Below are 23,671 nucleotides of genomic sequence, written 5' to 3'. Positions count from 1 at the left end.
GATAACGGAACTGGCGAGTTCAACACGTTAGCCATCGACGGGTTTGGAGGACTTTAAAGAGAGCCTTAAACCAGACGACGTCATCCGCTGCTCGTTGGTTCCTCTCCCTTTCCGCTGCGGCGGCGATTCCTCCTTTCTCCTCCTCCCCCCCCCCCCCCCCCTCTCTCGCGGCGGCGCTAACAGCGGCGCTCATGGCGCAGAAGAGAGGGCAGCGCGGCGCCTCCTCCTCCGCCGACGATCCGGAGGTGGTCGCCCGCGTACCCCTCCAGGCCGTCCTCCTCGCCGACAGCTTTAACCTAAAGTTCCGGCCTATCACCCTCGAGCGCCCCAAGGTATTCGTAATTCTCGGTTATACGGTCCTCCCACCTTCCTAGGGTTTTTCTTGTACGCTGATCTGATTCTTGAACCGGCCCTTTGGAGGTGCTCTTGCCGTTGGTGAACGTCCCGATGATCGAGTACACCCTCGCCTGGCTCGAGTCCGTCGGGGTCGAGGAGGTCTTCGTCTTCTGCTGCGCCCACTCTCAGCAGGTGAAGCAGTACTTGAATCAGTCCGAGTGGACCAAGCCCGCGGCCAGACTCTCCGTCACCACGATCGAGTCACATGACGCCATTAGCGCTGGAGATGCGCTCCGTGTGATTTATGAAAAATCCGTGGTAAGCTATTGCTAGGTTTTTGTGTAGACGTGTTGTTGTAGCTTGTTCACCAACGGTTCTCAATCGAATTCTGCTTTGTTTTTCTTCTGTGGCTTTAGTGAAATGTAATTAAAGATAAAAAAGATTGCTTGCATGTATATATGTGTAATTATATGTTTTTCTTCTGTTGATTTTCTTCCATGAGCTACTTGCATGGGAAGGTATGCCTGTTACTTTGAGATTAGAAGTTTGTCATCTTCAGGATAGTTGTAATATACTCTATGGCAGTATTAGACTAGAAGGGATGCAATAAGGCCGTGAGAAGTGAAAATAACCTTAAAGAATGCCATTTTACATGGAGACTTTATGATGATAGTAATGCAACTTGTCCTATAGCTTTCATGGCGCATGAAGGAGACTTGCGATGAACACAGATGTTGCATGGATATCATTGGACAAAATGTCAGGAGTAGTTGGCACACTACTTAGGATGTCAAAATCATAAAAGCATTTATGAAAGCTGCTGCTGATAATTTTGTTTGGAATGTGACAATCTAATTTTTCTTCGTTTTACGTACTTCTATTGTCTATGCTATTTCTTAAAAGATGTTAATTATATTATCCACCATAATTTATATTGGTAATTACTTTTTCTTTTGTTACTATTTGTTCTTAAAGTCATATGTCCTAGCGTAATGTTAGTTTGAGGTTTCCATTTATCTTACTAGTTGCCTTTTGTTTTCCCTGAAGATACGTGGAGATTTTGTTCTCATTAGTGGGGATACTGTTAGCAACATGAGTTTAGCTCAAGCCCTCCATGAGCACAAGGAAAGAAGGAAAAAAGATCCACTTGCTATTATGACCATGGTTATCAAACACTCTAAGCCTTCAAATGTAACACATCAAACTCGACTTGGCACTGATGAGGTTATAATGGCTTTTGATCCTGAGACAAAAGAGCTTCTTTTCTATGAGGACAAGGCAGACCCTTCCCAGCGGATTATTTCTCTTGATAAAATTTTGCTAGCAGATAGTCCTGCTTTCTATATGCATAATGATAAGCAGGTACTTTAAGTTCCAACTTGCTTCTTTACTTTTTGCACGTCTTTTTTGACTTTATTGCTTGTCATATAGGTAATCTTGATGGAAGACTGCATGGACTTTATGGTCTTCTGAACCAAAATATACGAAAAAGACTTTGCATTGTACTTTGGAACAAGGTTCATCGTGCCACAACGTACTACTCAGTACGAGTGGTACATACTGGTCCGACTAGGGCCTGGTATGGGGGGTACATATCGGTTTGTCGGTGCAGTCCACCGTACCGTGTGTTGGTACATCGGTATGGTTCAGTACATATCGCACCAACAACTGGTTAGTACTACAGACCTGTAAGATGAACCGGGCTTTGGAAGACTTGATACTGAATGCCAATGTATCTTTTTTAATGATAAATCTGTAGTGCATTTCCTTTAGCAGTCACATTCTGCAGAGAGGCAGATAGTTATAACATTGTTGCATTTCTTTCAAGGTTTTGAATTTTGGTGATAGGTGGAGATTGTACCATTGGTGGTGGGTAGTAAGGAACACATCATGACTAATGAAGAATATTTTGAAGATGATATTAATGTACAATTGAAATATTATTACTATTCATTAACATGCTAAAAATTTAAAAGGAAAAAAATTCAGCTCAGTAGGCTAACGGATAGAGAATCATGCCCATCTTTAAAAACGATGACATAAAGGTGGTAAAGAAGAAGAGAAGATGGAGAGCAATGGAGAAAGTGAAGAAAAGTAATCGAGGAAGGGAAATAAACAAACATAGAAAGGAGTAGAGGGAAAAAAAAAGCATGATAAACTTTTATGTTAAAACTCAATTGTTCAGTATTCTGTTCCTTTTCGCTGAAGGAAATACTTCTTTATTGTTTGATATTTTTCCTTTTTTAATCAGCAAAATTGTTATAGGGTATCAACAAATTTAGTTGGTTGATAACTTGATATGAATCTCATGGTTCATAAAGACAACAGGACTAATAAAATGGTTTCCAATACTAAAGAGACGGTCACCTAAGGCACACCTCAGTGAGCATCATGAGCCTTGTCTGAGGCATCTAAGAGAATTTTCCTTGACACATAATAGGCATGCCTAGATAATGTGCTAAAAATTGTTGAAATTTTTTAGTCGCAACACATTTTTAAGTGATTTAATGTCTTCTTTTTCAGGATTGCTACATAGATATCTGCTCTCCTGAAGTCCTCAGTCTTTTTATGGATAATTTTGATTATCAACATCTTCGCCGTCATTTCGTCAAGGGTTTGCTCGTTGATGATGTGAGACAAATCTTTTCATATTCTTTTGCTGTTTTTAGGATCCATATTTTATGCACATAGCGTGAAATACATGCTACATCTTATATTATTTTTCACAATTTCAAATTTCTTTTAGTATGTTCTATAATTTTTGTCCACATTTTTGCACTTATATCCATATTTGTAATTGAATGTTTCAACTTATACTATATTTGTCAAGGCAAATGAATCTTGATTGTTTCCTGATTTGGTATCTGGTATAGAGAAGGTCTGATTGAATTCTTGACATGCGACCTTTGAAATTTTTTGAGATATTCTCCATTTCAAGTTCAGACCTTTGGTAATTATAACTTTGATTTTTCGATCATTGATATGGTGTCAAAGATGGATACATCCAATATTTTTGTCTTTTGTTGGTGGACTTCCGGAAGTTCTTAGTTATGTTTATAGCATTACCACCTTATGGAATAGCAGTATCTTTTGCCTAAAATATCATTCTTCTGTTTTCGTGCATATCCATTTAATTGTGTTGGTTAATACGCTAAGAGAAATGACTGATAGTTTTGCACAAGTTGTTTATTATTTTTGCAACTATGCAGTATGTTTTTGTACTTCGGATTTCTTATCCATTGATGAGAATTGCCTCTTATGCTTTATAGATGAGCAGATGGAGAATAGCCTCTTATGCTTTATAGGACTTCTGCATCACTTTGCAAAACTTAGAAAAGATGGATGCTTATATAGGGCGAAATAATCATTTAGAACACAGGATCACGTCACATGCATATCATCAATTGGATACATCTTGGTTTGCTTGATGTTGGTTGACACATTTCTTAGTTTATCTGAGGACTTTGGAAGAGTTCGGTGTATTTTTTTCAATCAAGAACTGTTATAGAAAACCTAACGACCACAACAAGATCTTTGCGCACTGGTTCTATTTTTTAATTGACTCATTCTTTCTTCGTGAATCTAGAGCTGGAAGAAGCAGCAGTACACTTTCAATGATTAAAAAGGCAGCAACCAAGACCTTATGAAAGGAACAGAGTTAAGAATTTGCAACATGAATAAAGCTTTAAAATGAAATAAATAAATGCTTTATCTCACAAGCTTTGTTTGGTTTGTTATCTGACTACAATGATTCATTGAGTGGTACAAAGTATTAGATTGAACAAAGCATCAGGCTTTTGGAAAGAATAATAAGATGCCATGAAACATAGACTTGCTATATATATATATATATATATCAACTTTAAGCTTTTCCCAAGATCCTTGAAAGTAAAAAAGAATATCTCCTCTACAAGTGGTTACGTGGCCCTGGCAATCAAAATAGGTCTTTAATATACAGGTATCTTCAGGTTTTTGATTTCTAAATGGACCTTTGTTGTAAAATTGAGGTTCAGTTACAGTTACTTTCTTGATGGTTTATTAGTTATCAAAGTTGAAAGGGATTTGAAAGATCAAATGCTGGTAATTCTTAATTTTCGGAACTTGTTTGTTGCTTTTTCTTTGGAGAAAGAACATATAAGGTTTTGCGAGGTGAGCATTGCATTCTGTCAGATATCTTGCAATGGCTAGATAGAGTAGCAATAATCTAGATCGCAGCCACCTCAACTAGATTGAAAATCATTTACTTGGATTGGCTCAATAAAGGAAGTTGCTCTTGAACAGAGGGCTGGGTAATTGTTTAGGTTTTCAAGAAATCTAGACATTGAATGTGAAGTATGGAAGGGAGTTAAAATGAAAGAAGAGTACAGAGATTGCTAAGGTTGGTTATATAAGTCAGATATCCAAGTGATCTTATCGATTTGAGAATCGTCCAATTTTTTCTTGTATCTACTATCCTCATCAAATTATTTTGAGTTTATGGTGTCTTTTTTTAAGCTGTTCACTTGTATGGATTATTCGTAGTTACTTGAGACAATATCTTTTGACATTTCTGAATTGTCTTGATGTGATCAGTAATGTCTTTGAGATCAGAGGGCAGTTATTCAAATTATCTCTTTGAGATGATTCTAACAAATCTTTAGAAACCAGTAACCACAATTTCCTATTTTGCATGAAATTGTATATCCTTGAATATAACTCATATGGTGGTAGCTTCTTCACATCCATCTTCGAATGGTCACCTTTGATCCATGATGCAATTAATATTGCATATTTTTAAATTTTGTTCATTAAGTTTGTTTGGCTTGCATTTCCACTTACACTCACATCCTTGTATTTCTCAGGCTTATTTTGGGAACAAACTATTGAATGGAAATTTTAAACATGTAGATGCATGTCATTCACATCATCATATGAGAACATTATTACTATGGATGTAGGATGTTGGACCTTTGTCATTAAACCATTGTGTACATTAGTTAACTATGTATGATCTTTTTTCTTCTGTTCCAGATTTCTCTCAAATTTTACATTTCATAACAGTTCTCTCTCTCCCCCTTTACATTCTATTAGTTGAAAAATCTTGGCATTTATATATTCACCTTACATTTTATGTTTATGTTTAGCAAAATAATTAATTTTATGTTTGTTGTGAAGCTCATGTCATTATGTTACTTATAGAAATATTATCTGCCTATAGAGTAGGGAATGATTGCTTGACATTGGCTTAATATGTTGGTGAGCTGAACCTAATAACTCCAACTGGAAGTAATGTGTTGTTGCTGATAGTGTTATGAATATCGTACTCATTAACCTTAACATTAGCTTACTTGTTTTGCCTTCTCTTTTGATTTTTTTTTCAGATAATGGGATATAAGATTTTTACCCATGAAATTCATTCAAGTTATGCAGCAAGAATAGATAACTTCAGGAGTTATGGCACGGTTACTAAAGACATAATGCAAAGTTGGACGTACCCTTTGGTACCAAATGTTAGGTACTTTGGGTGTTGCTCAAATATGAAGCTTGATAGACAGGGAGTTTTCAAAGCATTGGGTAAGCGACAACACCAGTTAAAATTATGTTGTTCATTGTCTTCTCTTTTTCTCATACGGTAATCTTGTCTTGAATTCCACTTTTTTCCTTGCTGCATTTGGATAAATGGATGTTAGTGTGGGTTGGTTGATATATTGAATGCCCAACACACTAGTTGTAACTATAAGAATGATCCATCACTTTGATTAAAAGATTCTAGACCTTCAAAGAGCAAATGTTTATGGAGATTTATCACTTGGGATCTTGTCAATCAAGACGGAAGATATGTTTCTATAACTCACCATCAATCATTGTGATGAGGTTGATTCTTAGAAATATCTGCACCTTATGGTGGACACTGTTCAAGCCAATTCTTTCGTATGGATCTTTTCCTTTATTATCAAAAGTTACTGATGTGTCGAGGATTAAGACATGAGAATTGAGAAAATGAGATTAAATAAGACATTCTTCTCAACAATTGTATACTTCTCTGTGTTTTCAAAAGGCGCTTGAGCGGGGTGCTTCAGTGAAGCACCGTCGCCTTTGTCTGCAATTTTGTCTGCCACCCTCTTTTTCCTCCACAGCCATCAGTTACTTCTCTTCCAAGTCTATTCTTTTTCATTTTGATTAATTTGCTACACCATATTGAGGAGGTGCACTGTTACTTTGTTTGGAGTTAGAACTGTTTAGCACCATATTGAAAATACTGTTTAGCATAGGTCTCCATCAGTAGAACCCTATTTATCATATTTCATTAAATTTGATGTTAAACTTTATTATTTTACCGTTTTTGTTATTAGAAGATGGATAATGTAATTTGGTACTATATATGATTTCAATTTGATATGTCATTGTTATTTTCATGATCATATTTATCGATCATAATATATATTTTAAATTTTAATATTCTGAAATGTCTCGAGTATTTTGGGACCTTGGCACTTTTTGGTGCGTAGCGTTTTTTAAAAACACTGATGCATCTGTTTCTTTATTGCTTCTGTTGCTAAAATGATCATGTCTAACTAATCCCTAATCATGTTAATGACTCTTTGCCCCTTACAGTTCATTCAATCAGCATGCCTGTATGCTTGCTTGAGGATGACCTTATGCTCTAAAAAGGCTAATGTTAAATTACTTCTCAAACCCTTTTCACCTTCAGCTAACCATTCTGGGCTCCTTGATTGTTAAACATAGGAGAGTATCTAATCCATGATGTTCGCTGAAGATGATTACCTATCTACAAAAACATGATGCAATAACTACAAGAAGACTTTTATCCAACTGTTTGCGATAGCTACACGTTCTTTTTATCATTTTCCCATTTAGCTTCATCAGGATACTCTCTTCATATGTATGATCTATGGCAATTATGTCCTTTTCTTAATCCGGACTGTGTTCTTTATTTTTATTCTAAACTTTTGTTAAATTAAGATATGATATCTTAATAGTAAACATAAGGATTTTCACTGTACTTGTCTTAAGTATCTAAGATGATTTGTTATATATTATCCTTATTTGGAGCCAAGGTTTTGTTATAGGATGTTCGATCCCTTATGTAATGGAACATTTCATCTCAGTGACGAAACTAATTGACTCTTAAGTGTGGTTGATCGTTGAACTTGTTTCATTGAGGAAAGAAGCTGACTCACACTGCACATTTACCTTTGGGTTCCCCTTGAGTTGACAAGAAAATGATATCTTGTGGTACCATTGTTGATGAAGATGTGATGACAGTCATGCTTGCCACTAACCAGTTCCGACTCCCATGTCCTTGTTGGCATGAATGCTTGCTACATTTTATCAGGCAAGTACAGGAGCTGGCTACTCATATCTTAATGGGTTTGAGGTTCCAACAGAATACTTAAGACCATGTTAATTTTTCAGGTCCTTTTTCTAGGCATTAATATTTTTAATCTTTAAAATAATATTTTTGTTGTAGTTAATCATTTTTTGTTTCCAAGATGGATGCATGTTTTATGACATTTATTGGGTTTTAATCTTCGATTATTGGCATCATGGTGTTTGCCTAATGGACTGACATGATTTGTTGGGTATAACACAACATTCTGGTTTGCTGAACAGCCTTGATATTGGATTAAAAGGGAAAAAAAAAGGAATGAAAGGTGAGAAAGAACCTATCAAAGACAAGGAATTTGTGAACAATGAACTAAAAGGAAAAGAAAAACTATACGTGTGACTTACTTTGTGCGATCGTTCTCTTTGCCAGATGTAGATAGTCAATTTGTTGTTCTGGCTAAATTGGATTAAATATTATACTGGAGAAAAGATCAGTATTGATCAGTTGTGATAAGTCATTGGTACGAGCATGAAGGCTTGTGGGGAATTGTTCGCTTTGGGTGAGCCCGCACAATTTAGCCCTTTCGGGGTAAGTCCCAAAAGACGCCTTTGAGGGTAAGCGTGATGTTAAAGGCTTATAAGCCCTTGGTTTTCCTACTCATCTACCAATGTGGGACTAAATGTCCTTATTAGTGCCGCCCCAGTAGGGGTGTGAGAATTCATGACCCTCCTTCTAGTGCCATTCTGATATGTCAACATTTTGTCGTCATTGGTGCGAGCATGAACGTTCGTGAGGAATTGTCTGCTTTGGGTGAGTCCGCACGGTTTTACTTTTTTAGTGTGAGCCCCAAAAGGCACCTCTGAGGGTAAGGGTGATGTTAGAGGCTTATAAACCCCTGGTTCCCCTATTCCTCAACCAATGTGAGACTAAATATGGGACATTGATTGAGGAGCAGGAGAACCAAGGGTTTATAAGCCTCTAAAACCACCCTTACCCTCAGAGGCGTCTTTTAGGGCTTACCCCAAAAGGGCAAAACCGTGTGGGCTCACCAAAAGCGGACAATTCCTCGTGAGCCTTCGTACTCGCACCAATAATGACAAAATGTTGACTTATTAGAATAGCGTTAGAAGGAGGACCATGAGCCCTCGGCTCCTCCTACTGGAGGGCATTGATAAGGACATTTAGTCCTACATTGGTTGAGGAACAGGGGAACCAAGGGCTTATAAGCCTCTAGCATCACCCTTACCATTAAAGATGCTTTTTGGGGCTCACCCTGAAAGGTCAAAATCGTGTAGGCTCACCCAGAGCGGACAATTCCTCGTGAGCCCTTGTGCTCGCACCAATGACGACAAAATGTTGACTTGAGGGCTCATTTAGTGGGGCACGGATGAGGACATTTAGTCCCACATTGGTTGAGTAGGGGAACCATGGATTTATAAGCCTCTAGTATTACTCTTACCCTCAGAGGCGTCTTTTGGGGCTCATCCTGGAAGGGCAAAACCATACGGGCTCACCCAAAGCAGATAATTCCTCGCAAGCCTTTGTGCTCCCTCTAACAACAACAAAATGTTGAGTTATCAAGTTGAAATCAGTATTTGATTAGGATCTTACTAGTTGCTATCAGTCCTAATTGATCACAACCAATATCTGGGCAACCTATCCTACTTCCAACAAATTCCAGCTGATTCCTGATTAGTTTCAGAGAATCCTGTTAGATTTTTGCCGTGACCAATATCTGAGCAACCTATTGTACTTCTATGAGTTCCAGTTGGTTCCTGATTAGTTTCAGACAATCATTGAGATTTTTGTTTTTTTTGCCCTGTTTTTCCCTCATTTAAATATATGAAAAACGTTGAATGCGCTAATCATTTATCACTGACTTTTTTTTGGTTGATTTTCACTCAATTCAATATACAAAATGGTTGAACTGGGTAGTTAATTATCATCTTTTCTTCTACTTGCATGCACAAATGATGCTTCATGCTGATGGAAATTAGAGATATTTTCTTTTTGGTTGACATATTATGCTTTTTTGCAGATGTTGTCCAATCACGTTCTGCACAAATTGGTGCTGTTACCTTGATTGGAAGTGGAAGTACCATTGGGGACCATAGTGTGATATCTAACTCAGTTATTGGTCAGGAATGTACCATTGGCCGCAATGTATCTGTCCATGGTTGTTACATTTGGAATAATGTCATCATTGAAGACGACTGTAAACTAAATCATGCTATAGTTTGTGATGGTGTTCATTTAAGGACAGGGGTAGTCTTGGAACCTGGTGTCATATTGTCGTTCAAGGTAAATGATGTTTGAAGTCATTGCAAATCCTTTCATTCTGGAGTATATTATCTTTTTTAAGTTGATAATTTATTTGGTGAAAGTAGTATTGCTTATTTTTTAATAAATGAAGATAACTTAAAGAAGTTTCTTTAGTTCATCACAAGTTTTTATTACTTAATAGCTAGGAAATATGTCGTAGTGGACTTTTCATACATGCCCCTGCAGTAGTCAGAAACTTGGAATTGTGTACAGCTGTTACATGCCCTTCATAAGATACATTCAGGCATTTGTCTCCAATGGAAGTTTACTTTCTGTAATGTGTTTGTGTGCAATTTCATGCCTACACCCTGCATATGAACATTTCAGACCTTTGCATGGTTACATGCTATCAAATGCTAAAGTTGTTTCATTTTAGGACAATTTACTTGAAATTTCATACTTGCTTTGTGGAAATATAATAATAAATGCATTTTGTTAAACATCCCTAAGATATATTTTCTTATGCATTAGCGAGATGCAACTATTGTTATCAAAGACAAACTAAGTGTAAAATTATTTTATGCAGCATGGATTCATTGCTTAGACTTTGAAAGTGTGATTGTTCCTTTGAACTATGTGGGCGAAGTATGATGACATGGAGCTTAATGATCATATTCTCCTTTTTTCTCTTCACAGTATTTGCTTTTCAATTGTGGGGGGAACTTAAAAGTATCGAACTTGAAGCATCCAAGTTTAATCTGATGCAGCAATGCATTAATAGTGGAATATATGAAGTCACGATATGATTGAAATGGTTGACATTAGTAAATTGACAAACATAATTCTTTTCTAGAAGAAATGACAAACGAAAATATTTCAGATACTAAATGTTTGTTTTTAGTAGCAAAGTCACGTTTGAAACTAAAAGGAAAACCTTAACTAGGGATTTCAGATGTTTGTTATTTCAGTCTTAGTTGTTCCTAATCCTATTAAGCCTACCTTTTAGACTAAGTGACATGTTTGTACATAAAACAAATATAAATAATTCTTCCAGGTACAACAATGTTTTTTTGGGTCTGAAATCCATTTTTCATTTTTGCTTAGCCCTTACAGATTCCAGTCCTAAGCAGTTGTGGCCACTTAATTTATAGTTAGTCTAGTGTGATGAGACGGAAAGAGTAGTACTGCTATTGCAGGAGCTTACAACCTGTAAAAAAGCATGTAACTATCCAATCTTAAAAGAAAACAAATGGTTTGCCACTTACCAGATGAGAGAGGCAAGACTTGTACCTCAGATGATAAATCTTAACTTTCGAGGTATGTGCATGTACCAATTGACAGCTGGGCTGATATGCCATCATGCATATGTGGGCATACATTGGCTTCAAAAAGAGAGTAGATACTGATGTTAAGTAAAAAAGATCTCAATTAGGTGGTTGCTTGAGGTCGAGGAAGAGGGAGAGAAGAAGAGGAGGATGAGAGAGCCGTTTGATTGCAGAGGTGCCATTGGTGATGGCTTGTCATAACTGTAAAGGTTAAATTCTGGAACCATGAACAAGGCCTTACTATAAGTTGCTCTTAACTAGCTTAAGATGGCTAGATATTGTAGCCATGCAGAAATCACTTGTAAATAAAGGTCAATTAATTAGGTTACAGAGCATTTTGCTTAGTATGTATAATAGGACATGATGAAACCGAAATCCTTTATCTAATTTATGTAACACTGTTCACGAGGAAGAAGAACAGCTTGGGATCTACATTCACATGGCATTGCCATCCCAGGATTTCAGCTTCATGGTTAAAATATGAAGTATAGGAGACCGTAACAGATGTCTTGGGTCTGATTTAGTATTGAGTTTGGCTTGATGCTTTAGCATGGTTCAAAACTGTAGTTATGCAGGACTTAAAAGGTGGAATCTCTAGCTTTTAATAGGTTTTACTAGAAATTAGGTTATTTAGTGCCTGAAACTATAGTCCTCAAATTTGTCTATAGGACACCGTAAGTTGAATAAGAGCACACCATAAGCTTTTAAACAAAAGGTAAGACAGATTTCACAATAAGATAATTAGAATTGCATTTGTGACAGTTTCTTCATAAGTATGTTCTCTACTTTACTGTAAATTATATGGTAAAATGAACTTGTCATATTGAAGTGTAAACTATTGTGCTGTGCATTCATTAGAGCATATTGAGATCTGAATTGTACATGATAAAGATGCTTTCTTGGTCAATTTAATATAGGATGTCTCACCATGTTTACAAATTTGTGTCAGTGATCCAGATGTGCCTTGGGTCAGACTTGTACATTCCTATCCTAGGACAACAATATATCCTTGTATTGCATCATAAGAACTATGAAATATATGCTAGTAGATTGGCCTTGTATGGCAGCTGATAGCTGTTGTCCCACATTTAGGTTGCGTCTGGATTTCAATTTTAATTGCAAATCAGTTGGATTATCAATGAAGTCTAATTGATAGAGAAAAACAATTATGGATAGGTTGTTTGGCTGCTTTGTCATGTATTTAGATTCTTGGGTTATGCAGATGTTGCTAAATTACTTCTAATGAAGTATTGATTAAAGACATGTTGGAGAGTATCATTATACTGCTATTGTTTTATCCACATATTGAGAGTTGATGTCAGAAATCAAAATCACTGTTCTTTTCAACATGTCATGAACAATTTCTTTTGTCTTCACCTTTTTTTATGGTATATTACATATAATTCTGGTTGTTGCTACAATTTCATTATGTTACTTAACTTTAAACTTGTGTGTTGTTTATCTGCTCAATTTATTCACTTTTTCTCCTTCAGGTAGAAGTTGGGCAACAAATAACAATTCCTGCTTATTCGAAAGTTTCTTTACTTCCTCAACCTTCCATACAAGATAGTGATGAAGAACTTGAGTATGCCGATGCAAATAGTGGAGTTATAGAAAGTCCATGTAATATCTCTATGCTTGTGATAATTTAATCCTTGAGTTAGCAAGCGACAGTACAACTTATCAGTTGAAACTAGCACAGAGCTACAGAAACATGTTGTATACCTAGTTATCCATCATATTTTCTTGTTAGTAATTTCAACTGAGTAGCGGCATTTTGGGAAAAAAAATCCTTCCATATACAAATATAGTCTTCCTATATTTGCTTAACTACTTAACTCCTTCAAAAACTCAACCACTTAACTCCTTCCAATGTGCTTTGACTGGAATGTCTCATAGGGACGAGTAGCAATATTTACCTTCCTTGCCTCCAACATTTTACTTCTCTTTTACCAATAGATATTTTGTCACTAAGAATTTTCTTAAGAGCTCTTAGCAAAACCTCAGGTGTTTGACAGTGGTTTCTTTTAGCAAATTTTTAATGGTGGTAATATAGGAGAAACATAATATTGATGATTTTTAATTTTAGAACTTTTTAAGATATGATGCTGGTACAGTTTGTTTATGGTATTTACGCAAAACTGGGATAATAAGTAGCCATTCACATGTCTTACTTTTTCTTTAACCTTGTCTTTTATGTTCTTAATCCCATTATTTTTTACCTTTACCATTGTTTGTAAGGCTATCAGGCTCTGTGGCTTATTACTAAATAAGAGCTTATTAGTTTCAGCTATATTTTCAATTTATAAATTATGTATCAGTTCTTGCAAAACCGTAATGTAACTTTCTACAATGATATTTTGCAGCAATTACTAGTATGATCAGCACTAGAAATGCAGAACTAAGCTCAGATTATTCAGTGACAGAGAACTCTGGCCTCTCTGAGGTATGCTAAATCCTTTTGTTTTTATTTGATCTAGTTTATCTTGGCATTTTCTTTGGACCTCTATGTCATTTAAATTTAGCAGTTACTGATATTACCTTAATCCCTTATAATTAATAATTAATGTTTTCCAGGGTGATTTACCAAAAATGAACTATTTTGCTTTTGACCGTTAACGAAAGACTTGAGAGAGAAGCTGGGTTTGCATATAAATTCTATCTATTTGGAAAAATCTTATGATAAAATTCTAAATATAAAAGTCAGTGGGTTTCAGAAAGAAAAAGGTTTTCTAATAAATAATTTTTATGTAATTAAAAGACATGATGGACATTGTATTTACTGAGTCTCATATCACTATAAGATCTCATTGAGGATCAGAAGTTATTGCCATTTGCTTATAATGGATGAACACATTATGTATATTTGGGATGTCCTTCCATGGTATATGTTGCTTAATGATGACATAGTTTTGTTTGAGAAGAGTGGAGCGGGGATAAACTTTAAACTTGGGGATTCTAAACCAAGTAGGAATAGGGTTTCACATGAAATCTTTTTGGTTAAATAGATTAAACTTTAGTTATTATTATATCTCGTTGCTGTATGATCAGCTCATATATGATGAATGTCGGTTAGAATCCTTTGTGTATCAAGAACTTAGATATTCAGGGATAGAAACTTAAAAAAAAGTTTAAAGTGGTGCTGCTTGACACTTAAGAATGTTAAAATAGAGCATTACTATATAAGATACATAAATGATCGATTCATGTTAATTTAGAGGTAGTGAAGCCAATCAAGGACAAGAAAACAATATTGTCATTGAAGTTTGAATAAGACCTTCAATTGTGCCTATTAGGTAAATAAGTTGATTCGACTAGATGTTCTGGGAGAACAAGATGGAAATTGAAAGAACATTATTAACAGCTATGAAAGGACATGATGACCCTAACAGAACTGTGGTTTCTACAGCATAATTCAGAATTTAGGTATCATTTGTGGTGATTGTAGTCAGTGATTTAAAAAGCGCTAGGCGCCAAAAGGCGCCAAGGTCCAAAAACGCCCGAGGCGCTAGGCGCTCGCCTAGGCGCTCGCCCGAGCGAAGCGAGGCGCTAAAATATAAAAATATATAATATAATTAATAAATATAATTATTTAAAATTTTAAATAAAAATATGCTATTAAATTAAAAAAATCTAAGATACAAAATCACAAAATTAATAACATTAAAATTAAAATAATATATTATTAATCTATTAATGAAAATTAATCATTTCAAAATTCAAATAAACTTAATATTAAGATTTAAGAGTATACTGAGCAGTCTAAGCTTGACGGAGAAAGGAAGCAGCGTCGGCAGCGGCGAGCGGCGGGGGGAAAAGGAAAGGGAGCGGGAGGCGCGAGTAGCGGGAGGGCTCGCGGGAGTCGCGAGCAAAGGGAGGGCTCGCGGCAGCTGGGAGGGCTCGCGGGAGGCGCGAGCAGCGGGAGTCGCGAGCAGAGGGAAGGCTCGCGGGAGGGCTCGAGGGAGGCGCGAGCAGCGGGAAGGCTCGCGGGAGGGCTTGCAGGAGGCGTGAGCAGCGAGAGGGCTTGCGGGAGGCGCGAGTAGCGGGAAGGCTCGCGGGAGGCGCGAGCTGCGACAGCCGCGAGCAGCGTCAGCGGGAGCAGCGGCAGCGGGAGACGAGATCGCGATCGCGATCGAGAGCGGCAACGGCAGCAGGTTAGTGTTGGGTTAGGGTTAGGGTTGGGGTTATATCGGTTTAGTTGGTTCGATTGAACCAACTAACAACCGAACCAGGACCGAACCAGACCTAAAATTCTGGTTCGGTCGCCTTGGTTTACCCAGGCGCTCGCCCGAAGCGCCCAGCGCCTGGGCTCGGGCGAGCGCCGAGGCGGCGCCTGTTTGAAGCGCGCCGCCTGGGACATTAGCGAGGCGCTCAGGCCTCGCCTCGCCTCGCCCGAGCGCCTAGGCGAGCGCTCGAGCGCCTTTTGCAATCACTGATTGTAGTGTTATACCATTTTGAGATATTTGCTCTTATATTCTGCAAAAGCTAATATCTGGTTTTGCTTTTGGTTCCTATTCGCTGTCCTAATAGTTACATTAAAACTTCAAGTTGCTGCTCTCAGTTAGTTTTTCCATCTTGTTGCTTAGGTTGGTATTTCGGGGGTTGGTTACATATGGTGTTCCTTCGAAGGAGGCAATGATGATGAATGGAGACACTCAGTTGCTCCAATCCCTGCATCAAAGTTGGCAGAGTTATCTCATGATGATTATGAGGATCCTGATGTGTCATATCAGGAAGTTAATAGTACTCCAGTTTCTGGAGAGTTGCGACCTGACTCAGAAATTACTGGTGATGATGATGCTGATGGGACGGATTACGGAGATTCTGCTGATTTTGATAAGGAGGTAATAAATGAAAGTGTCCTTGGGATTATACCTTTTTAGTTGGAAGTACTTCCATTCATTTTGTTTAACCACAGGTAGAAGCAACTTTTCAACGGGCACTTACAGGAGTGAACCAAGAGAATGTGATTTTAGAGATAAATTCACTCAGGTATTTTATTTAGCAATTAACTGATTAAGTGTCACTGTAATGTTTGTTAACCATGATTTTGCTGTTTTATACTCTAAATTATGATTTTCATTCTTTACTTAACAGATTTTTTTAAGGTATTATCATTTTTCATTAATAAGGCAAGTGATGGGGTTAGAAAAGGTTGAGAATGTAAAGCTAACAAGACAAAAATTTGTAGGATCATCCTATAAATATTTCTGAAATAGAGAAACATTTTTATGTCACTAGGAAAATGTTTTTCCATTATCATGAATAAGACTGACAGAATGAATTGTATTTGATGTAACTTTGTTTTCTTAAAAAATTTCAGTATATTTTTTAAAGAAAGTTTAGTGAATGCTAGACTTGTCCGTGAATAGTGCTGTTATACATTAATACTATTTTTCTTTGTTGAGCTATCTGTCTGATAAATTTCTCTGTAATATTCAGGTTATCTTGCAATAAATCACATGCTGATTGTGCTGGGGCATTGTTCTTGTCTGTAATAAAGTTGGGTCTAGAAGCTCCTCATTCTTCTAATGGTAAGCATTTATATCAAGTCAGAATGTTCTTGAGTTATTTTCAGTTACTAAAATCTTGATATAGATCCCTATTGGATTCATAATTTGTTGGAACAGTCTAGGAAGTGGAAATAAATTTATATACTGGTATAACAACTTTGTAATTGGTAGTTTATCTGTTTCTCCATGTTTCTTGTGTAGCTAGAGTTGTTTTTCTTTTTTTATCAAGCATTATTTTTGTTGATGATGTTAAAATTGGATTAAATGTTTGGTTGATGGAACCTTTTCGCTTTCGTCTCAAGTCCTCCATCATTTTGCTATTAGAAATTTAAACCTTTTTCTATAAACTTATTTCACATGAACTTACATAACCCTGAGAAGCACAGTAACAAAAATTTCTTCTTGTTCGATACAAGATTTGAAACCTCCACTATCACAACTCTAATCTCACCTCAAGTTTGGGAAGCGCTAGAACTTTTCTCCACGAGACATCAGCATCCACCTGCAAAACTTAGCTCATCTACTCTAAGCTCAAAGTCAAGTGTTTGAGAGGATCAGAGCACATTTCATGCTGGAATTGGGTTGCAAGGAAAGGGAAAGGATTGCAAATTGATGTTGTACTGACTGTTCTAAACCAAGTAGGAGCAGACAGTTGTGAGGATGTGGGTTTGCTAACTACTGCTGCCATTTATGTGTTTGGTCTGCAGTAGTCACTGGCCATGTATTACAGCACTGGCTAAGTTGAAGGTAGGGGCTGGCTTGGGCATGCATTCTTTTATTTTGTTTTTATTGGCTTGGGCATGCATTTTTTTGTTTAGTTTTCATTGGCTTGGGCATGCATTTTTTTGTTTAGTTTTCATTGGCTTGGGCATGTATTCCACCGATGGGGGTAATCTATAATTAGGTTGGAAAATTAAGAGGGTGCAAGGACTGACATTTCTATGTTGCAGGAGTATGTCAATAACTTTAAGCACGCCGCCTTCCGATGCCTTGTTATTTAGAATTCTCTTGTATTTACTGACACAAGTAATTAAATTGGCAAGTTTTGCTAGTTCTGGTCCCTTTAAAAGGTCTGCTATATTTTTTAAGAGACAGGCAAAAGAATGAAAGATTAATTATGAAGAAGCATTCAGGGAATTTCTTCTATTGTGCATGATGCAAAGCTGCATTTGAGGTTTATGGAAATGATTTGAATCCATTAATTAAAATTTGACTGTTGATTTGTTGTTCTTTCTTTAGTAGCTGTAGCTTTTGCCAACTCTACTTGTATATGTCTCTCTCTAAAAAATATAATTACTACCATTCTTCAGTCATCATGGATGAAGAGGTTTAGATGAATTGTCATCAAATGAATATTAGTCCCGGTGTAAAAATTGTATAGTGTGGATGTTAATTTATCAGCTGTATTAAATGTCTCATGGTAATAAACCACAAGAATGGTGGTGTTGTTGGTCTTGAACTGTGTATTTCTGGAATTTCACTATAGGCCACAGTATGAACTTTTCACGGAAATGTTTGTGACCACATAAATGAAGTTGACATTCACTTCATTATTAAAGAAGAAAGTATCATTTCAGAGGTTAGAGTTGAGGTCAATTACTTGCCTTGATAATTGATGCTCATATTTAAAGAAGAAAGCAATTTACTTGATCCCATTTTAGTGTCTAGTACAATAAAATTTGCATCGATCAGAAGCGCTGATAGGTAGTTGTGGTGGAAGAGTAGTTTTTGGTGACTTTTCATGATAAGGTCTTCTAGCAGTATAGTATGGATATAGTACAAGTAACTTTTTCTTGGGACAGAAGAAAGAACATTAGCTGCATCGAAAGTTTGACTGTCAAAACATGTCTTTCTTTGAATCTTTTGTTTTGAAGAGAGAGAAGCTGAGCACAATGTCAAAGTGGGGTTTTCCCAACTTTCATGCCAAGTAGGAACTTTTGCTTCTTGACATCTTGTGGAATCACCATTGATTGCATTTTCCTTTTTAAAGTCTTGAAAAAAAAACTGTTACTTCTGCATGAAGTGTGCTTTCTAAAGTTCTTAGATAAGCCTACTTGCATATTGCAGAAATGCAGACATATATATTGTTAATTGAAAATTTGTTCATTGGATTTTTTATGATTTAATATTTTTTTCTTTTTTGAAAATTTAAAATCTTGATTGACACCGGGTTAGCTGTATTGATGCTAAGGTGAGTTGTATCAGAATACTGCAAAAGAGATCAACAGGTGGAAGGATATTTTGAAGCATTATCTCAAAAGTGTCGATGAGGAGGTATTTCATAGATAATTTGTGATTAAGATCCTTTTTAAATCTATTGTAGGTTATTGTGCAATGCTTGACATAATGGACCAGACGTTTGTCGGTTGGATTTTTTTTTTTTTTTGCAATTACATTGGACCAGTCTCATAACTGCTATCTATTAATCAACATGATATTGGAACTTCTTGTCCACTTTCCAGATAGTCAAACTGCAGATAACCTATATATTGGAAATTTGTTTGTTGTCAGTATGTACATTTAGCTTGATACATAATTGTCAAGTTGCTTGCATTTTTAAACATGACAGACGTGGGATGTTCCTTCAACTTAATGATTTATATTAAGGTATGTAGTTTCGAATAATACCGTCTGTACCGGGCGGTATGTACCGGTCCGTCAGTTGACCGATACACGGACCGTCCATTATCGGACTGAATATATATATATATATATATATATATATATATATATATATATATACTCTTTTATATATAAATATATATTAATTAATATATATATACCGAGCATTGTACCGAGCGAATGTTGAAACTTTGGTACGGTACGATATTTCGATCCTTGGTTTATATCATCATGTAGCCCGTGTTATTTTAAGGTTCCAGTTAAATAAATATAGCTTTAGATTTCTCATCAGATTATGATGGCTTTGAATATTAGAAAAGTACATTCAACACTTTAGGCATGTATCAATTTGTCCTACACCATCGAGTGTAATGCAACTTATATTTTTAGTAGAATACTGCTGTCATCTGCTATTGAAGTTTAAATCTCTTTTCAGGTTTTACTGGCAGATACTTTATCCTCTATAAAAACACTGCTAGCGGGTTACTATTCCTGAATTAGATAACACCATAGATAGTGCCATACTTCTGCATTGTTTGTAGACACTATTAGTTGGAATGCATCAAATTATTTAATTACTTCTGCATTAAAAAAGAGTCAGTGGTTCATTGCATAATGGAACTTCCAGGAAATGAAGAATATTAAATGCATTCTGAATATATAGAGATAAGGCTGCTGGTTGCATACATTGTTCAACCCTAGATCCCATATTAGCCGGAGTTTCGTGCATGAGATTCATTTATATAGGATATATTTAATGGTGCGCATCAATAGGTATCATTTTGCTTGCAATTCGCATCATGTTTAACTAGTATAACATGGTATAACCCAATACGAGAAATAAATTTTAGATTCTAGTATCTCAGAATGTTTGTGATTTATGCATATGCCATCTGTATGGTGATGAGTAATCCACTATTTCTTTCTTTTTTTGTCTTTTTCCAATAATTACATTTTTGAGCTACTATTCTTTTTTCCTTGTGAAATTCAAATAGATACCCTTGATGGTGTTTTCTTGTGCTGACGTTCTTTATTTCTATAACAAGGATCTCTAAGAAAGTTTTCTTTTAAAATTCAATAGCATGTATAGATCAGTTGACATCCAGAAGAAAGTTCTGGAATCAGTCTGGTCTGTTGCACTTCTGAAGCATGGTCTTTATCATTTTCCTAGTTCTTTTTGCAATGTCCTCATAATGAATGTACTCTTGTAATTCGTTGGAGGACAATATTGCATAGATATCTCTATAAATTTGGGTTCCTTGAAAAACCTGATGAAGTCACTGTCAAATTGAAAATCATGTTACCATACTTATCAGCTTTGTAAATGTTTTGTTGGCTTAAGATTTGTTAAACTACATTGATATTTCAACATAGTGTTATTGCAGATTGAAATAATTTTGAAGTTTGAAGAGATATGCTTGGAGATCGCCACAGAGTTCTCTCCTTTGTTTTCAACAGTAAGTTACAGCTTGGCCAGAACTAGTAAATATTGTAAAATTATATTGAGAACAGTACATTTATAACCGCAAGGTAGGTGGTTGGTACATAAAAAATAAAGCATTAACGAATCTGGATACATTGAGTGTAAATTTTTAAACCACATTTATTAACTGATTTGTTAGGAACATTTGGATGATGTCGTAGGACTTTGAACTACCTAGTTATTTTGATCATCACATAGTTAAGTTAATATAAGATCTAGAACCTCTATTTCATGCACATCAAGTAAGAATTGTTGGCAAACATCAGCTGTCACAAGAGATGTTTTGTGCTAAGATAACCAGCTGCAACTTCATAGTGGTTGAAGTCCTTCAGCAAAACATTTGATGCTCATTCTTACTCAGGCTTCATTTTTTATTTCAGTTAAATTCTTGCATGCAACTTCAGTTTTGAATTATGGACCATCAAGGCAATGTTTTCTGTATTAACTTATTTTGTTGCTTTCAATATTGGTGGATGTAGTAGAAAAGTTTACCAACCACATCTATTCCAAGATTAATGCACATACTTTTGCTGCAAGATGAGCATCGTTTCTATTATATGAGCTTAAGCTAATGTCAAAGATAATACATCAAAATTAGTAATAAGTGTATTCATTTTTAATAAGTTCTGACAAAGTGGGGAAGATTGGATATACTCTGTTTACCAATTGCACGTGTTATGAGGACAAGTTTAATGGGTTCCAACAAAATGGGAATATTGGATATACTCTATTTACCTATTGCATGTGCTTTGAGTTATTTCCAACAGATGAGGTATCAATAGTCATCTTACTAATTCTTTGTGTTTTTTGGTTCTCGGGCAATGAGAAGTGTGCTTCTTTATAGTAGCACTTCCCACAAGTTTTCTTAATCTAGTTTTAAGTACAGCTTCTTTATAAAACTGAGTTCATTCAGGTGCTCCACTTTTTTTCTGAAAATCTTTCTGATGTTCTTGAAGAATTAATTTACTCAAATTATGTCCTTTGATAGATTTTGAGCTCTCTCTATGAGAAGGACATTCTGTCAGAGGATGCAATTCTGTCATGGGCATCGGAGAAAGAGGGAGCAGATGAATCTGATAAGATATTTGTTAAACAGTCCGAACGATTTATCACGGTATGCATTGAGGATAACATTTGAGCTTCAGAACAAAATAGATGAAAGCCTATTTTTGTTTAATAGATATTATATTATTTGGTCACTGATGATATTCGTTTATTGCATTAGGCGATGGCTGAGGTGGCTACTTTATTGGTTGAGCCACTCGATCCCTGACTAATTAGAATTAGTTGACAGAGAATAAAATGGTTTTTTTGGTCAAAAGTAACTAATATCGTATTCATTTTTAGTTGTTAAAATATAGAAATATATCATTATTTTTCATATTTGCCAAATAACTTCTATGACATGTTAGTGCTAATTTGCTGTTATAAGAAATGAAGGATGCTTAGTAGACGTGCAACCTCTAGTCTTTCTTTGTTTTCTACTTTTGGTTAAAGGTAAAGCTACTAGCAACTGCATCACTAACATATACGTGCACATAAGTGAAACAAATGAATTTTTGTATTACTTTTTTACACATCATATTCTATAATACAAACCTCGAGCACTGCCACTTTAACTCTAGTGTTATATTCTTCTTCCTGCCTAACTTCATATTTTTTGTAGAATCACGTGTTACTTGTATTATACTAGTCTTGATACCAGTGTCTTATAATGTTGGCAAATTTGGTACAGTGGCTAAAAGAAGCTTCCGAGGAGGATGATGAAGATGATTGAATGTATCAGAAAAATCCTGGATTGGAAGAAAGATTCCAGGACCGTGGCCGCATTTTTATCTGGATCGTCTTTTGTAAAAAGGCGTGTTATACATATTATTAGACATCCATGTAACCCTCAGTTTTCAAGTTTGAGGGAGAGGAGTTGAGCTGTACATTTGACTTCGATTCTTGGTGGCCAATCCCAAAACCATATAGTTGAGGAAAACAGAATAAAACTTCCCATTTATTGGTGTTTGCCCTTTTTGTGTTCCAACTGTTTCTTCAATGGGTGAAAACAAAGAAGGAGGCAGCAATCTCCTCCTGTACCACATTATTTTAATTTGAAGGGGTTTGGAAGGTTAATCATTGTAACAAGATGTCGTGTTCTTCCATCTTTTTGATCTCTTTCCACAAACCATCTAAATTATATGTTCCTTCTGCATGTTTATTTTTATTCAACCATCGAAATTTTATTTTTATATTTCTAGAGTTTATTTCTAGAGTTTAATTGGATCATTTTTCATCTACTTCTATATATATATATATATATATATATATATATATATATATATATATATATATATAATTCTTTTTTAAGAGTGATTGATCCAAACTCATTTAATCATGGTTTGTACAAGTATGATATTAATATCAGTTAACTTAGCTGATAAAAATTTTAGTAGTACATCATAGGATCTTGGGCTTGATTTCTCGTTTCATCATTTATCTTTTATAAAAAAAAATTATTTTTATTTACAAATTTTTTTATCGTGATATCCAACATGAAAAGTAGTGATATGAAAGGCCCAATACGGCCCAGTCTCAACCAACGTCCAATGGACGCAACGTAATATGTGAATAGGCTGTTGGCCCATAGGATACTGGCTAAAGCCCTAGCTGATGCCTTTAAACCCGGAGAAACCCTAAACCACCGCTCCCATCAAGCCGCGATGCGTGCTCATCGATTCGTCACTCCGTTGAAACCCGAGGCTTCGTTGTGGGTTCTCATTGTCCGACAATGTTTTCTTGTTCTCTTTCCGGC

At 36.0% G+C, this 23,671-nt stretch overlaps 1 protein-coding gene across 2 annotated transcripts; it reads left to right on the top strand.

Annotated features, from left to right (window-relative positions):
* Window positions 1-134: 134 nt before the first annotated feature.
* On the top strand, window positions 135-22,889 carry LOC135607025 (uncharacterized). 2 transcript variants are annotated; one of them, XM_065098467.1, is made up of 15 exons: window positions 135-332; window positions 421-654; window positions 1,384-1,698; window positions 2,860-2,967; window positions 5,697-5,889; window positions 9,705-9,967; window positions 12,747-12,876; window positions 13,620-13,699; window positions 15,840-16,097; window positions 16,172-16,245; window positions 16,696-16,787; window positions 18,958-19,040; window positions 20,774-20,845; window positions 21,860-21,985; window positions 22,607-22,889. In XM_065098467.1, exons 1-15 carry the CDS (start codon window positions 192-194, stop codon window positions 22,646-22,648), a joined length of 2,211 nt encoding a protein of 736 aa, XP_064954539.1. In that variant the 5' UTR covers window positions 135-191; the 3' UTR covers window positions 22,649-22,889. The 2 variants fall into 2 exon arrangements, with proteins under 2 accessions (XP_064954539.1, XP_064954540.1); XM_065098468.1 differs by lacking the exons at window positions 20,774-20,845; window positions 21,860-21,985; window positions 22,607-22,889 and having other exon boundaries at window positions 139-332; window positions 18,942-18,983.
* The last annotated feature ends 782 nt before the right edge of the window (window positions 22,890-23,671 follow it).

Source organism: Musa acuminata, chromosome BXJ2-3 (assembly GCF_036884655.1).
Source record: "Musa acuminata AAA Group cultivar baxijiao chromosome BXJ2-3, Cavendish_Baxijiao_AAA, whole genome shotgun sequence".
Classification (NCBI taxonomy): domain Eukaryota; kingdom Viridiplantae; phylum Streptophyta; class Magnoliopsida; order Zingiberales; family Musaceae; genus Musa; species Musa acuminata.
This window is presented reverse-complemented; position numbering and strand designations above follow the sequence as displayed.

What these genes read in the sequence shown, in the direction of transcription:
- LOC135607025 (XM_065098467.1), top strand. Translation starts at nt 192, where the DNA reads ATGGCGCAGAAGAGAGGGCAGCGCGGCGCCTCCTCCTCCGCCGACGAT. An exon ending in TGATTTATGAAAAATCCGTG is followed by an intron (nt 655 to 1,383) that starts GTAAGCTATTGC and finishes TTTTCCCTGAAG; the next exon opens with ATACGTGGAGATTTTGTTCT. An exon ending in CTGCTGATTTTGATAAGGAG is followed by an intron (nt 16,098 to 16,171) that starts GTAATAAATGAA and finishes GTTTAACCACAG; the next exon opens with GTAGAAGCAACTTTTCAACG.